The sequence below is a fragment of the Procambarus clarkii genome, chromosome 15 (assembly GCF_040958095.1).
Source record: "Procambarus clarkii isolate CNS0578487 chromosome 15, FALCON_Pclarkii_2.0, whole genome shotgun sequence".
Lineage (NCBI taxonomy): Eukaryota > Metazoa > Arthropoda > Malacostraca > Decapoda > Cambaridae > Procambarus > Procambarus clarkii.
Window position 1 is genome coordinate 3,634,221 of NC_091164.1, and position 17,150 is coordinate 3,651,370.

Consider the following 17,150-nt stretch of genomic DNA (forward strand, 5'->3'; position numbering starts at 1 on the left):
ATTTCCATTTGGTTATACGTACTGTACATATAATTTTAATAATTATATATTTTTCAGTTATACAGTATAGAAAAAGTGAGATTGTTGACCATACATAATTTTTTCATATTATATTCTTTCTTTAAGAGTTGACATAAGAAAACCAACAAAAATGTTTTATTCTTCCCTTCACCTAATGGAAACTCCTTGAAAATAAGTCTGAAGTCCTAAATAGAATATATTAATAGTTGTGATGAACCTCTCTACTGCTTTTCTTCCATGAGGAGACCCTTTTCAATTTTTTTTTATAGTTTTTGTTTGTTTTGTAGGAAACTGGAAACAAACCAAGAAAGCAAAGTAATAGAGCTAGCGTTCACGAGAACCTTGGTGTGCGGGGTATGTTGACGCACGGGGACCATGTTCTCGTTACCAAACGAAGAGGGAATAATCCTGCCAATGTCAAACAGGAAAATGATGGTGAGTTTTTTTTTAATTATGTAACTGGAAACTTTGGTAAGCTCTTATATTTTATTGATGTAAATTAAAATGTTCATTTAAATTCCTTAAATATGTAAATACTTACAAGGTAGCTTCATAATTATTATTATTTTTTTTTATTTACTTTAGAAGTAGGTGAGGGTGTTATGTCTTTCTTTTAGGTTCAGTTTGCATTTACCAAAATTAATTTTACTGACATAAGGACAACTGTTAATTTCTATATTTCTTCGCACCTCATTCCTTGCCAGGACTGTCCAGATGATAGATACAACAGAAGGTTTTCTAGATTTTCCTGTATGCTCATATTTTTTCTTTGCTGCCAACCAGGAAAACCATATGTTGAGTGTAAATATGCTGTCAGGCACAGTAATGTTTTAGTATTTCAGCATTTTTTCTTTAGACAACTTACAACAATACCAGTTCAGGTTTCTTAAAGAAAAATTATATTACAGAACTGTATGAGGGCTTGAAAAGAGCCCAAAGGAGTCGCCTTGATGATCAAAGAGGAACGGAAATCAACTTTGAACTTCCAGATTTTCTCAAGTGTGACCAGCCTCAGGTATAAAATTTGTGTATTAAGTGGCAATAGGTGCCTGTGTACATATAACATACAGAGCATGAACACTATAAATCTTGAACAAAAGGAGACATTTGTAGCTTATCACAGGTGCTGGTACACCAGCATGACAATTATATTGAACCCTCTTCACTTGTAGTGTAGTTTTTCACTTGTCATATTTACTCTATCCACATATTTAACTTATCCAATAATGTAGTATGGATTTAATGTGTCTTAAAGAAATTATGGGAGAAACCCTGTGTCCTTACAGTAATAATATTCAAAATTTTGGCATAGAATTCTATCAAAGCCAAAATAAATGTTGTTAAATACATTGGGCCAAGTGTCATTTGATTCCAAGTATCTTCAGCATTAACCGTCGTTGCAGGTCAGATGCAGCACAATATAACTGCTCAAGAATCTTTTTCTGTCAAGGTACAGCTTAAGGGGTGTGCTTAACTATTCCATAGTTATAGTAATTTTTATCACAACTGTGTGAGTTTTGTATAGTTGTTTGCCATGTTTTGTATAGTTGTCCACTTGTCATGTATTGTAAGTAATGTTGAGAAAATGTTTGTCCACTTTGATTGTGTACAGTCACTTGTTGCACATTCACAGTAGAGGGCATAGTAATATTTCTCCATGTTTCTTTTACTTTTTGATTAACATGTATTATACAGTGTAATGCATGCTAGTTTGCATAACAAACCTGATATTAGAAATTACTGGTATATACAATCGTATAAATAGATACTGTAATGATAGTGAAGTTCTTGCTGCATATCTATCCTCATAATATTTCTGGTGAGGGTGAACACACTCAGGTTATAACTCATATTTCATAATTATTGCATTGGAAGATAACATTTATGTTTGAACCATATATTGAAGCATAAGTTTAATTATTGATAGGAAGTTATGTGCAATTTTTCAGTACACGATTAAATTTTTTGCCATCGCCAAACGTTTGCTGCTTCCCAGCTGTTGGCAATTTTACCACTGACTGGCTATCCAAACTCCTAAACTCCATCACATATTGCCATTTTCAGTATTTACAATTTTAGAGCACAGATGGAATATTGCTCAGCTTATGTTTGTAACACCAAAAGCAAATGTTCCAAACTTTGTTTTAGTTTTTGAATATAGGTTTTATATTATTTCATTAGGATAAAAAATACTAATGTGATTAGGAAAATATTTTGCATGTATATTCTTGCTTTACATGTGGGACATAACCTGTTACATATGGTATATGTTTACATTTAAATAAATGAACCACACACTTCTGCCAACAATGTTTTATGTTAGCTCTCAGGTACACTTTCTTCAAATGCTCAGACCTCTTGCCTGTGTCTATACTTGTATTGCATGTTGTATGTTATGTCTTTTCAGGTTACTAACACAAATCTCTAACACTTTGGGGTGCCTTGGGATTTTCTGTCGGGCATTTCTTAAGCCAGGTGGGTAATGAGGTGATTTTTGTCTTTAATTGTTGCTTTACTTAGGCACTTTTTATGTGTGGAATTGTGTTGCATTATTATTTATAACTGACAATATAAGTGATTTCTATCCATGTGGTTAGAAAAAGTTTACAAATCATGCAGTGTTCAAGCAGGTACCACCAATATGTCATTCATGAAAGTTGGATGAGGCTAGCCCCAAGCATATGGCCTCCAACCTCGGACACACACACACACACACACACACAATTTTCTTTTATAATATAGATGAGTTGGGTTTATATAAATAGGAGCTGCCTTGTATAAATACCATATTGACCTTTTGCAGTTCTCTTTATACTTATACTGTATTATTATGATTCAACTACCACAATTTTTGTGGGATAGCTCCTATTGGTGGCTTCTTGGTCCTAGTTATCTGGATAGCTTCACCCAATTGAATCTGTATTAGGTTCATACAAGTCATTGTAAGCCTACTTTGGACCCGGGGCCAAACCTGACACCCCCCCCCCTCCAAAGAGGTGCAAGAATCAGGAGGGTACTAGATCACCATAACAAATGACCACCAGAAAGGTGGTCGAATCAAAACATTCAAACAGTGAGGTGAACAAAGAATAGTAAATGACACACAGAAATCACAATAGCGTGATGCATCAAATAAACAATCCACAAGGGCCGTGACGAGGGTTCGAACCTATGTCAGAGAGGATCCCAGACACTGCCTTAATCGACTTTGAGCTACGACATGGTTAAAAGAATTGCAACTGGGAAATCATCCTGATCTACCAATGGATCCTGCAGTCTCTGCGAGAGACAAACCAGGGTTTTACACAAGTCCCCCATGCACCCGAACTCTGCCAATAGGCTGTTCTACCTCTTCGCCCTTACTTCAAAGGGCTGTGTGTAATGAAGTAAGGGCAAAGAGGTAGAACAGCCTATTGGCAGAGCTCGGGTGCATGGGGAAATTGTGTAAAACCCTGGTTTGTGTCTCGGAGAGACTGCAGGATCCGTTGGTAGATCAGGATGAGTCCCGCTTGCAATTCTTTTAACCATGGCGTAGCTCAGTCGATTAAGGCAGTGTCTGGGATCCTCTCGGACGTAGGTTCGAACCCTCGTCACAGCCTTTGTGAATTTGTTCTATGTTATAGTATTTGCTTCACAATGCATGTGTTTTATGCCTTGCTTCTTGTATGAATGATGATGATTGTTCACCTTGAACTGCAAATTCCTAGAGTGATCAAATGTAGGTGTTCACTGGTGGTGTTCCCTGCCTGGGCAGTTACCTTCTCTGGATCAGGTGGTTCCAGTTGGAAAATGCCTAGCTCTTAGTAGTGCATGGGTTTATGACTTCTGCAAATGGTTTGTGAATGGGGCAGTTTGGGGTTTTCATTTAACAATAGCACAGGGTCGTCATATGTTTATTAAATGGTGTGCCACTCATAACATAACAGCCACTATGCCCCTACGCTGTTTGTAATAATCATCGAGTGACTCCTGTCTCAGGCATTTCCTGCTTGGTCTAATCTTTGGGAACCAGAATGCCCTTTGCAGTTTTTGCAGGGGGGTTTAGTATGAACTGCCGTTGACCAGACCACATACTAGAAGGTGAAGGGACAACGACGTTTCGGTCCGTCCTGAGCCATTCTCAAGTCGATTGTGAGACTGCAGGATTCTCAAGTCGATTGTGAGACTGCAGATTGTGAGACAATCGACTTGAGATTGGTCCAGGACGGATCGAAATGTCGTCGTCCCTTCACCTTCTAGTGTGTGGTCTGGTCAACATACTTTAGCCACGTTATTGTGACTCGTCGCCTGCATATGGACTGCCGCTTCAATTTTGCCCCTCACAAGATGCAAGTTTGTTGGATGGCCATCAATCTTCTTGTATTCTGATGTCAGTACATTACTACCTCCGTTACACAACCTATTAACCCTTCACCCTTGGGATCTGTGTCATTCGTTGTCATGGCATCTCTCTTTACTGAATTGGCTCTTGCCCTATTTTGTACATTTCTTACTCTCCGCCCAGTGCAGTGTGTGTGTGGTGGCTTTGCTTTTTCCTGATCAAGAAGCTATTGGGCAGTGGCCCCTAGGTGGCTGTTATATTATTGTATTCAGTCAATTATTTGATGCTCTGGATCAGGAATATTTGTGTTTGGATGTTGGGAGAGTGTTTTTTTTTTTTTTTAATACTTTCCCCATTTCCCTTCCTGTAACCCTGTTGCTTTTCTGTCATTGGCTTAAGCAGCTGTGTTTCCTGTCATTGGCTTAAGCAGCTGTGTGGGAGTTTGTACTTTGTCTTCAGCAGATCGCACCACTTTTCAAAGGAAGTAGTAAAGCAGATGCAAAAAATTATAGACCAATAGCTTTAACTTCACACACAAAAAATCTTTGAAAGAGTGCCAAGAAGCATGGTTACAAATTACATGGAATCACATCATATACATAACCTCGGGCAACACGGGTTCAGAACAGGGTGCTCCTGCCTCTCACAATTGCTCGATCACTATGACCTGGAAGAGATGCTATGAGATGCCATGGAAGACAAGCAAAATGCAGATGTATTATACACAGACTTTGCAAAAGTTTTAAACAAATGTAACAATAGTATTATTGCACTCAAAAGGAATTATTGGCAAAGTAGGAAGATGGATCTTTAACTTCCTAACAAACAGAACCCAGAGTGTTATAGTCAACACAGTAAAATCCAGATCATCCACTGTGAAAAGCACATTCCCCCAAGTTACTGTACTTGCTCCGGTACTTTTTTCTCGTCTTTGTATCAGACATAGACAAGAATACAAACTATAGTACTGTACTGTATCATCATTTGCAGATGACACTGATTTTCATGTGAGTAGACAACATAGAGAACTTGGCTAACCTCCAGTCTGATGTTAATCTGTTCTTTCAATGGGCTACAGATAATAATGATGTTAAATGAAATATTCCTGCTCCTGCACTATGGAAAAAACTCAAATATAAAAACAAAAACCACATAAAATGCAGTCAAATCACACTATAAAATGAAGAGCAATGTGAAGGATCTAGGAATATAAAATGAAAAGTAATGTGAAGGATCTAGGAATAATCATGTTGGAACACAATAAAGTGGCTGTCACAACTGCCAAAAAAAAAAATATATTGAACATACCAATGATACTCTTCAAGACTAGTGCTCTCTAGGGTGGGATGTTGTTTCACACTAATACAGCCCCATTCAAAGCCAGAGAAATTGCTGACCTGGAAAACATACAAAGATCCTTTACTGCTAGAATCCACTCTATAAATAAAAATAATTGGGACAGATTAAAAGTTCTAAATCTATAACGCAAGCGAGGGATACCAGTATATAATAATTTACATGTGGAAAATATTAGAGTTGCTGGTTCTGAATCCGCACATGGAAGTAATATTGCATGAAACCAGTAGGCATGGCAGGAAGTGCAAAATAGCCCCATTCAAATCCAACGGTGCAATAGGTACACTGAGAGAGAACTGTCAACATCAAAGGAAAAGGATTTTTAACATTTCCCTGCTACACACAAGGGGCATAACTGGGCAGCCTCTCAGTGTTCGAGAGAGAACTCGATAAACACTTGCAAAGGATCAACCAGGCTGTGATTCATACGTTAGGCTGCAAGCAGCCACATCCTGGTTGACCAGACAACCAACTAGGAGGCATGGTCAGAACTGGGCTGTGGAGATGTTGATCCTTGGAACAACCACAAAGTAGCCACAAAGTAGGTAGGTAGTAATATTTATGACAAGAATCACATTTTCATAGTAAGCAATCATGAAATGACTGCAGGATTTTTTCACATGTTAAGGTGAACTTCATTACATCTATATGAAGCCATTGCAGCCATATTAACATCATTTATGTAAAACCCAGACAATAATACTTTAAATTAATATAGGATAACCATATTACTTCATAAATCAGTGTATGATGATAACTGCACTTTATGGGTTAATGTCTAGTGCTTTAATCCTTCCTTGTAAATAACCTGAATTCTTTTAATTCAATACCTAAATTTATATTTGTATGCAATGTTTTATCTTCATTTTAATTTCCTCTTATTTTTATACAGGTATAATTATTTTTTGTTTACATAGCATTTTACTTTTTTCAGCTTTCTTTTATCTCATCTTTAAAAACTAAAGATATCATACCCTATTGGTGAGAACACATGCTACTTAGTATCACCTTTAATATTATAAGATATCTTAATGATCTAAATTTTAATAACTTCTACACCAGCATATTTTTATCTATGCAACTGTGTAATAACTTCAATGATAAATGAACTTCCTTGTACTTACTTTGGCCATTATTTATCACAAATCTGTTGACATACTCCAGTATATATGCTGAGAGAGACTAAGTCTCCTCAGATGTATATTATTAATACTAAGTTAAATATGTATTCTGGACAGAGATAGAGAAATATATATTGAAGAAGTAGATAATTTCCCAAGATAAAGTTTGTACATCCTGTAAAGTATTGATATGCCCATGAAATGAATAAGTGAATTTTGTATTTTGATTTTTACAGGATAAAGAAAACCAGCATGCTCACCTTGCTGATCAGTTGTTAGCTCACCTAGAGTGTTCCTTCTCTGATGGTGTGGTGATCCCTACTCACCAAGAAGCTGAGGACTACTTTAGCATGGCTCATCCTGAAGTTTGGGGAGGCATACCATCAAGCACAGGGCCACTCTCTGCCAATGCTACTCTCTTGGCACCCGATTTAGACCTGGATGATTTTGATGAAACGCTCCGAGGTGATGATTCCCTATGCCAGATCCCCTTGCCAGACACATCCTCATCCACATTACATGTAGACCCTCCTGATTTTTCGCCTCCTCCTCCAATACTTATGGAAAACTCTGCAGTCCCAGCTGTGTCAAGGATGGCCCTAACAGCTTTGCCACTCTCTCCCCCACCGCTACCTCCTAAACCCAAGCTTGGGGGCATCAGAGGGCCCCCTCCTCGCCCTCCATCACGCCAGCTGCACCTCTTAAACCCACCCATGTTTACATCCACCAGTGATGATGATACCTTACACTCATCTGATCCACCTATTCACATAACTAGACAAAGTCATGACAAATTCAATATCAGTTTTGTTTAGTAGAGATGTATATATATATATAATTTATATTAAGGGGGTACCCATCATTGCCTAGGTCTATTTGTCTCCCATCTATATCCATTCATCCATCCCTCTCTTCATCTATCCATACGTCTAGGAGGGGCCAGCAGTGCCCTCCCCCTTCCCTCCCCATCCCTTTATCTTTCCCCCTCCATCCCATAGTCCTCACCCATCTACCCCTCCTCCACTCCCCCCTCCTGCCCCGCCCTTCATCCTCCACACTCCTCCCCTCATCTCCCCTTGTCCTCCCTTCTTGTTCTCTCCCCTCTCCATATCCCCCCCTCCCTTCCTCTGTTCCTCCACCCTCCTGCTCTTCCATGTCCTCCCCCTTTTCCCTTCCATAAAAATATTAGAGAGCAATGAAACTACTGTATTATTTAAGGAAATTTTTTTGGGTGAAAAACTCTTCGGGCATCAATATTTCACACATGACCAGAATTGAATCCATGATATATGATGGGCGGTGTGAATAATTACTGATATTTCATAAATCATTTAACTTGGCCCTACCCTAACCAGCGTATGTCAGTCCCGTACCCCAGACCACTTTTCCTACAAATTTGAGTAAGGCTAGCTCCATGTGCCTGGCCTTCAACCTTGAACAGACATTCTTATAGTATACTGAGAATGTGTGTATTCCCAAGTGTTCAAAAGCTTTAGGAATATCAGTGAAAACAATAATTTAGAATTTGTAATCAAACTTTTATTCCCACAATATACATATGCCATATGTGTACATTCTTACTGAATAGTTTTTTTTTATATCAAATGATTTGGCATGACATGGCTGGAGTATGAGTTATGTCCAGTCCAGATAACTGACTGACAGAGCTGATCAGTGGATGGAGAAAAGTTAGCCCCATTTATGGAACTTTAGCTGACATTGGAAGTGTTAACAGTACAAAACAAAAATATTGCTGAAAAGAAGTGTGCCATTCCAGGTAGTTTTTATAATGTATATACATATACATATTTATATATATACACTGTAATATTATGTAGTAAATATCATTTAAATAGAAATTGACGCCATGGCTAACAAGCTAGAAGCGTTGTGATACAAGCAGTATTTTGATGTGTAAAAGTTACACAGGTTGTATATAATTTTGTGTATTATGCATTTCTTGTATATATTGGCTATACTGAGCATGGTTTTGCTTTCATCTTCTAAATGCTGTATCTTATTATGTATATAATTCCATGTTCCTATGTCTATGAATTTATTTACTGTATTAGACAATGATTAATATTTTTTTTTTACATATCTGTGCACAACAGTTGCAGTAATATGAAAAAATAATAAAGTTTTGATTTATAAATGTGTCTGTCGTCTGATTCTTTCTCTTCAGTGTAATATACCAAATAATATATAATAAAGGTCAATATAATACAATTAGGACCAAACAACAACAAAAATTGTCAGGGGAAAATTTCAATAGAATTCCATTAAGCTGCAGTATATCTTTTAACTCCAGTATTTTGTACAGTACCGGCATCTATGTTCCATTGTCCTTCACTTTGCAGTCCTCTATTAATTTTGTCGGTTTGCTTTTGTGTACCATAATATGGGCTTCCTATAACCTTGTAGATAAAAAAAAAAAATTATTGAATGTAATGCTATGATGCCTCTGGATGAGCTGCTGTGACTTCCTAAAACCATCATGATGAGAATGTTCCATGCAAATGGTTTATGTCAGATGTGGGAGTTCTGTTCAGCCTATTGGTGACCAAAGCCAAAACCGGGACCCCCATCAGAAGTGCAGAGAGCAAGTGACATTGTGCCACCAGACCGGAAAGCATCCAGGAATTCAGTGAAGCTTTACAGACAACTGGATGGTTAACGAAGACCAAATGCCAAACTCCTCTGCAAATGATTCACACAGAACAAGAGAAACATTCAAAATTAACCTTTTCCTTCACCTAGTTGTGTTTGCGAGGGTTGAGCTTTGGCTCTTTGGTCCCGCCTGTCAACTGTCAATCAACTGGTGTACAGATTCCCGAGCCTACTGGGCTCTATCATATTTACATTTGAAACTGTGTATGGAGTCAAAGGTTTGTTTGAATGTTTCTAGAGATTGGGAGGCTTTTATTTTTCTGCAGCTCCTATTTGTTGTGCAACTTTCAGTGACTGGTGGATCCTGACTCCAAGGAGTGTATGTGTGCAGACACACAGATGTAGCCTACTTGGCTACTTGCTACTAACAAACATTTGCTTCTTGCTACTATGTATACTTGGATGAATAGTATGGACATGTAGACATGCTGCATTCAGCATGAGTCAGAGGAGGCATATATACATGTTTGCATTGACATTATATGGTGGACACTTTCACTTAGCACTGGTGGGTGTTGCCTGGGCCCAAGGGACTTCAATGTCACATTGACATAGTAATATGCAGATCACACATTTCCCTATTGTATATTTCAGAACCTCAGTTGGCCCAAGCTACTATGTAATTAATTTTACTGCTCATGTTTTGCTCTCACAACCTGCACTGTGTGGACGATTTTAGCTTCTTAGAATGAAAGATTTTTTGTGAAGGCAAGACAAGCATAATTACTATGGTGGTGCCTACAAAACACAGCCAACAGAAAGTGAGGATTTCATTGTAAAATGACTGGTAGATGGTGTTCTATAAAAAAAAGTTAAATATTTTGTGTATATTTAACTATTTAAATATACTGTATTTAAATAACCTAACTGGTTTCAGGGTCTAAATCTCTGAATAAATACAACAAACAGAAGATACTTGAATTTATCGTCAAGTGGCCTCGACAAGGCAAGGAAGCCAACAGCTTGTCAAATGTTCTTTCTTCCCCTTAATTGTTCAAGGATTTTTTCCAGCTGGATTTTGAACTGCAGTAATGTCTCAGCATTTACGGCTTCACCAGATAGGCTTATGGGTTTAAAACCCTCTAGGAGAAAAAGCATGTTCTGTTTTCTGTCCTGTAGATTGTAGCTTCTTGAGCTTAAAGCTGTTGCCACTTAATTGTGTTATGGCACCTTCAAAAGGCACCTTTTAAAGAAGTAGTCTGAACTCCAGATCAATATCCTCCAAACAGTTCAGCATTTTAAAAGTTTTGACGATATCAACTATTGTGTCCTGTTTGCAGTGTTAGCCCTTTGGCCCTCAACCATTCCTGGTATGATAATCAACTTAGTTCTAGGATGATTTTTGTTGCTCTGCATTGAACTTTCTCCAAAGCAGGTACAGTATTTTTGAAAGAGTTCTCATTTTAGTTTGAGGTCTCCTTGTCCAACCCGTTCTCGCAAATTTAATAAGTCAATATTGACTTATTAGTTGCGTGCATAGGTGACATACTAAACATAATAGTTTCCCTTGAAAAGCTTCATAGAAAACACCGACCTTACCTAACCTATTTAGTATGTTAAAATATGCATCTTATAGCTTCGTAATTACAATTGTTACTTAACCTATTATAGGTATAGGTTAGGTAATAATTGTAATTACGAATAAGACGCTTATCTTAACATACTAAGTAGGTTAGGTAAGGTCGGTGTTTTCTATGAAGCTTTTCAAGGGAAACTATTATGTTAAGTATGTCACCTATGCACATATTTAATAAGTCAATATTGACTTATTAAATTTGCGAGAACGGGTTGGAAAGAGCATAGCTCAACCCCTGCAAACGCAACTAGGTGAATACACACACGGGTACACAAGCAGACGACTACTGACTCTTGCTAGCAGATGAAAGCTTTCCCTTCCCGTAGTTTTTCCTGGAACACGACTCACCAGTCGCTTTACTCTCAGGTACCCAATAACTGCTGGGTGAACAGAGGCGAACAGCTAAGGACTAGTGTCCAGTCAATCCTTCCTAGCCAGGATTCGAATCCAGACTAAATCGCTCGGTGTTATCAGTGTACTGTACCAGTCTCATTCTCAAACACCCAGTGCAGGGGGTGAGTAATGCCAGTGCAAGGGGGTGAGTAATCCCAGTGTAAGGGGGGTGAGTAATCCCAGTGTAAGGGGGGTGAGTAATCCCAATGCAAGGGGGGGAGTAATCCAGGTACAGGGGGAGAGTAATCCCGCTGCAGGGGTAGTAATCCCGCTGCAGGGGGGTGGGTAATCCCTGTGCAGGGGTGAGTAATCCTGGTGCAGGTCCGCGGTTGTTCAACGTCCTCCCAGCGACTATAAGAAATATTGCCAGAACAACCGTGGACATCTTCGAGAGAAAACTAGACAGTTTTCTAAAAAAACGTGCCCCATACCCACCACGGGTTGGGTATGGGGGCCTGCGGGCCGCTCCAAGCAACAGCCTAGTGGACCAAACTCTCACAAGTCAAGCCTGACCTTAGCCCGGGCTTGGGGAGTAGAACTCCAGAACCCCATCAAGCAGGATAATCTAATTGCAAGGGTGAGTAATCCCAGTATAGTAGTAGGGATCCCTCAGTCTCAAGAGACTATGGAGGTGTACCTATTGCACCTCTGCATTTGAATGGGGCTATTTTGCACATCCTGCCATGCCTACTAGTTTCATGCAATACTTCCATGTGCAGATTCAGAACCAATCACCTCTAATATTCCAGTATAGGGTGCAGTAAACCCTCGACGCTTTGGTTCCTACGCTGTGTGCATGGTCTTCTGTATTTGTGACCGTTCAACGTTGTTCATATTCATATTCATGCCCGTGCCACCCATGAGGTGGCACGGACATGAATAGCCGTAAAAGTTAATAGAATACCAAAAAAGCGTGCATACACCAAAAATGGCCGCCAACATAAAGGTTTCAAAGGATTCTCATATAATGAAAGAAAGTTTTCTTTGCAGGTTAGTGATTGTTGAGGTAGATCAGGTGATTGAGGACTTGCTAAAGAATTGTGATAAGCAATTAAGTTGGGATAAGAAAATGAAGGTCTCAAGATTTGTAAATTGTGAAAAACAAAAAAATGGGAAGTATTTTCCAGCAAGGTAATGAAATTACAAACCTGACTGATAAAGGTAGAGAGACAGGTGGTGCAAATCAAGGAACTATAGAAAGAGAATGAGATGTGGAAAATGAAGAGTGGTGAATTTGAAAGAAATTAACAAGAAAATAAGACTCGTATGGTAAATGACTCAAAGTAACCCTACATGCTAGCATGGTGTTACAAAGGATATGCTAAGAGAAGCTTCATTGACAACTCAAATAGAGGTGGTTAATAAAAGACAAGAAAAGTGCATGTGAGGAAACAAATGAAACATACGCACAAGTTGTAAAAGAAAAAACTATCAAGGAAGAATGCGGAAAGTCAAAACCAGAAATGACCAACAAGAAGCAGACTTTAGACAAGCAATTTAGGAAAAAACTGGTTACCAACAGTAAATTAGAATAAAACACTGCAGATAATAATTCAAGTTATTATCCATAAGTCTATAATAATTTGTGGGTGTTTAGAAAAGGAAATATCATCTTGGATAGAAAGAGCAGCAGAGAAGGAAAATTTCATTGAGAAAATAGTAGGTCTGGAAGAAGGCCTCACAACAAAGGAAAATGTCTGTTTTTTAGGAGGATAGGCAAATACAGTATGAGAGACAAGAATCGCCCATTAAGGGTGACATTAAATGAAGTGAAACAAATGACGGAAGTGCTTAGAAATGTCAGCAAACTGCAGAATGATGAGGATGGAAAACTTTGGTTATTAGAAATGTTACCTCTCAAAGGAAGACACACTCACTCCATTGCCATCATCACAGATGAGACTAAGTCTGCTGATGATGTAGGCTACACTGTTGTCTTTCCTGACCACACCTATATTTGTTGCCTGCCTCTGGAGACTTAGCATTTTCACGGCAGAACTTTGTGCCATTTTGTATGCTCTTCGTCAGCTGCTTTCGCATTATCAACCTTCATGTGTCGTAGTTGACTCTCACAGTACCCTCATGGCTCTGGAGTCATTTACAGTAATCCTATCCATCCTGTGGTAGTCAAAACTCAACATTGGCTGTTTCTTATCTTCAGCAGATTTAAGACAGTCAAGTTTTGCTGGGTTTCCAACTATATTGGTGTTTCCTTAAATGAATGTGTGGGCACTGCCACTAAGAAGGCTATCGGCACTTGTCCTATTTCCTGCAAAGGCGTTCCATATTCCGATTTCTACCCAGTCACTCATTCCATGCCTATTGGCAGGGTTGTTGGTCTTCTATTACTAGCAACATTTTTTGTGCTCTTAAGAGTAGCCTGTCTTCTTTGCCTTCCTCCTACCACCATAACTGGCAGTGGGAAACAGCTCTGGCAAGTTTACGTATTGGTCATACTTGTTCAACTCATGGGCACTTAATAGAGTGCCACCCAGCTACTCTTATGGTCTTGCATATCCTTGTTCAATATCCCGACTTCCAGGACATGCGTTTGTCTTGCGTTCCTACTGTCCCTCTTGGTCATTTATACCTCGATAAAATCCTTGGTGAATCGGATACCTTTAATATCGCTCACCTAATGCACTTTTGTTCTCGTACTGGCATCCTTAGTGATATTTAGTGCCTTTTGAATATCCTGCAACTTTGATGGTGCTACATAGTATCTTCTTCTTGGTGCTTTCATTTGATTAATTACTTAACTTCAACCTAAAGTCATAAAGGAACTGACAGATGAACTGTGTCTACCACTGACACACACACAATACCTGGACCAAGGGCAATCATCCTAACCTCACATATTTGTAAGATTATGATTCAAAGGGAGGGAATCATTCACCATCTCGCAGTGCACAATCTAGTAAAATCAACACACAGTTTTGTTAACAATAAATCCTGCCTTGCTAACTTGCTTATGATTTTGGAAATGGTAACCAGCTATTCAGACAATGGACTGCCAGTAAATGCAGTATACATGGACTTCTCTAAAGCTTTTTATAAAGTATCACAAGAAAGACTAGAAAATAAATTACAAGCACATGGAATAAATGGTAAAATACTAAAATGGATAAAACAATGGGTAGGTAAAAGAAAGGAAAAAGCCACCCTAAATGGAACTAAATCTTAGTTAAATGTGACAAGTTCCATTTTAGGTTCATCTCTTTTTGTCATATACATTAATGACATAGATGAATATATTACTAACCCTATTAAATTTGCAGACGACACTTAAGATTCATGGTAAAATAGGAAGCAAATACGATACTAAAGCCTTACAAGAGAGCTACATAAACTCTACAAATGGTCAGAAAATTGGCAAATGCTTTTCAATATTGAAAAATACAAAAACCTTGCAAGTGGGGCATAACAATGAACATCACAACTATCATGTCAACAACACTAATATGCAGCAGATTGATGAAAAGGACCTAGGAGTTAGTGGATCTAACAGTCATTGAAAACTGCACAAGTGGGAGCTGTAGTAAAAAAGCCAACCAAACACTAGAAATAGTTAAAAGACCCTTTGACTTAAGGAAAATAAGGTAGTTATTCTGCTGTATAAGTCTGGTACATTCCTGTCTGGACAACTGTATCCAGACAAGGCAACCCTGTAGGTAACCTCAATCTGAAGCGTTATCTTTCCTCCCAAATGTATAGGTTTATTCTATGTATACTGATACCTGTAGGCCTGTTAACTGTATCCTGATAAGCTATTTATTCAGTGACAATTTCTTTTCCTGTTAATTTCAACATATCCTCAATGTAGTTCTGTTTGCAATTTAACATTAACTTCCAGCAAATGAGTATCTAATAATTAACCTTGTCTAGTTAACTAAAAATACTAGTAAAATATGCTATTTATGTTTATGTACAAAAGTGGTATAACCTTGAATGGTGTCAAAGGTTCCAGTGTTCTAGATAGTGTTTTATGACCAGTCTAAAAATAAGCGGATGAAATTTAAGGCTGGACTCGCATGCAACTCTGTGGTTTCATGTGACAGGCTTTTACAGTGTTGAGGTCATTGCAACACCAGAGGCCAGGATGGTGCAAGTGTGGCACAGCAACCCACCATGTGTTGCGTTGTGTGTAGGTGAGTGTTGCAGGGTGTGATGTGTGGAGCAGCATGTATACTTACTCAAAGTCCTGATCGTACTCTCACTCTAACTGAACATTCAACTCTATTGTAACCCATTATAACGTCACAAACTGGAGTGCGTGTAACAGTTTAAACCAAGTCATCTAAAACCAGGATTTTCGTGGATTTGGAATGTCGTAATGAACAGAGATAAATAGGGGTTTGCATGCTGATAGTATTGGAGATAAGGACGGAATTATTGTGATTAATGTGATGGTTAGGTAATATACCTGGTTTCCTGGTTGATGGGGTTCTGGGAGTTCTTCTTCTCCCCAAGCCCGGCCCGAGGCCAGGCTTGACTTGTGAGAGTCTGGTCCACCAGGCTGTTGCTTGGAGCGGCCCGCAGGCCCACGTACCCACCACAGCCCGGTTGGTCCGGCACTCCTTGGATGAATAAATCTAGTTTCCTCTTGAAAATGTTCACGGTTGTTCCGGCAATATTTCTTATGCTTGCAGGGAGGGTGTTGAACAACCGTGGACCTCTGATGTTTATACATTATATATTTTCACAATGTGTAGGCTAGATCTACTTAAAGAGTTGAGTTAACGTGTATTCGAAGGTCGGTTGTTGACCGACACCGCACGTGTGTGTTGACATGAAACACCCACCACAGAGCAAGGGATGGGTGGGGGTGGGGGGTCATGAGGCTCCAGGCTGCACGCTACGTGAGTTACTGTGTATCATGTTTGTGGTTGCAGTTTAATGACATCTGCTGAGATATATATATATACCTTCAATGAAATCTAAACCTGAAGGAAGCATGTGGATATTGAATACAGATTCTGCTATTTCTCTCAGACAGATCGAACATACACACACACAGCCTGTAGATTGAAAGCAAAGCTCCTGGTAATGGGAGACTTCAATTATGGCCAAATCGTCTGGGAAACAATGAGCCCAAGATGAGATGAAATGTGGAAAGCAAAGCTTGTAGAAGTAATAGAGGGGAATTTCCTTCTGCGACAAGTCAGGAAGGAAAGAAGGAGAAGGGGTAGTAACCATCTAGCTAGGCTAGATCTGGTCTTCACACAGAATGAGATGGACATTGAAAACATTGAAAGCATACAGGAGAGGGGAATACCAGAAGTTCAGAGAATTCCTCGGGAGGATAGAATAGGGAAGAGAACTCAGAGGAAAATCAACACAGGACTACGTAATGGAAAAAAACTCAAGAGAAGCTGAAGAAAGATTTATACGATCACTGAGGATTATGGAAAGCAAGACGAGCATTAACCCACGGTTCAGGTTATCAGACTTGACAAGAGTTAGGGGGGGGGGGGAACACACGGAAAATGATAAAGTATGCGATACAAAAGCTTTCAGGAAGTACTCAAGCTAGAGTACTTAGCTTAGAGCCCAAATTGAACGGGAAATATCACGGGAAACCCTCACTGAAATAACAGTGACATTAGAGGAAGTAAAGAATCAACTCCAGAAACTAGATATGACAAAAGTCGTGGGACAAAACAAAATATCTCCACGGATAATAAGAGAAGCA

General features: G+C 39.0%; 1 protein-coding gene across 2 annotated transcripts in view; it reads left to right on the top strand.

Moving 5' to 3' along the window:
- The window catches only part of loco (locomotion defects), a 188,157-nt gene extending 179,183 nt beyond the window's left edge, over positions 1–8,974 (top strand). Inside the window, exons 13-16 of one of the 2 annotated variants that reach the window (XM_045743803.2) lie at positions 309–456; positions 930–1,036; positions 2,429–2,496; positions 7,056–8,974. In XM_045743803.2, the coding sequence (XP_045599759.1) occupies positions 309–456; positions 930–1,036; positions 2,429–2,449 (276 nt within the window). In that variant the 3' untranslated portion in view covers positions 2,450–2,496; positions 7,056–8,974. The remainder of the gene's footprint in view (positions 1–308; positions 457–929; positions 1,037–2,428; positions 2,497–7,055) is intronic. The other variant, XM_045743802.2, reaches the window with a different exon arrangement.
- The last annotated feature ends 8,176 nt before the right edge of the window (positions 8,975–17,150 follow it).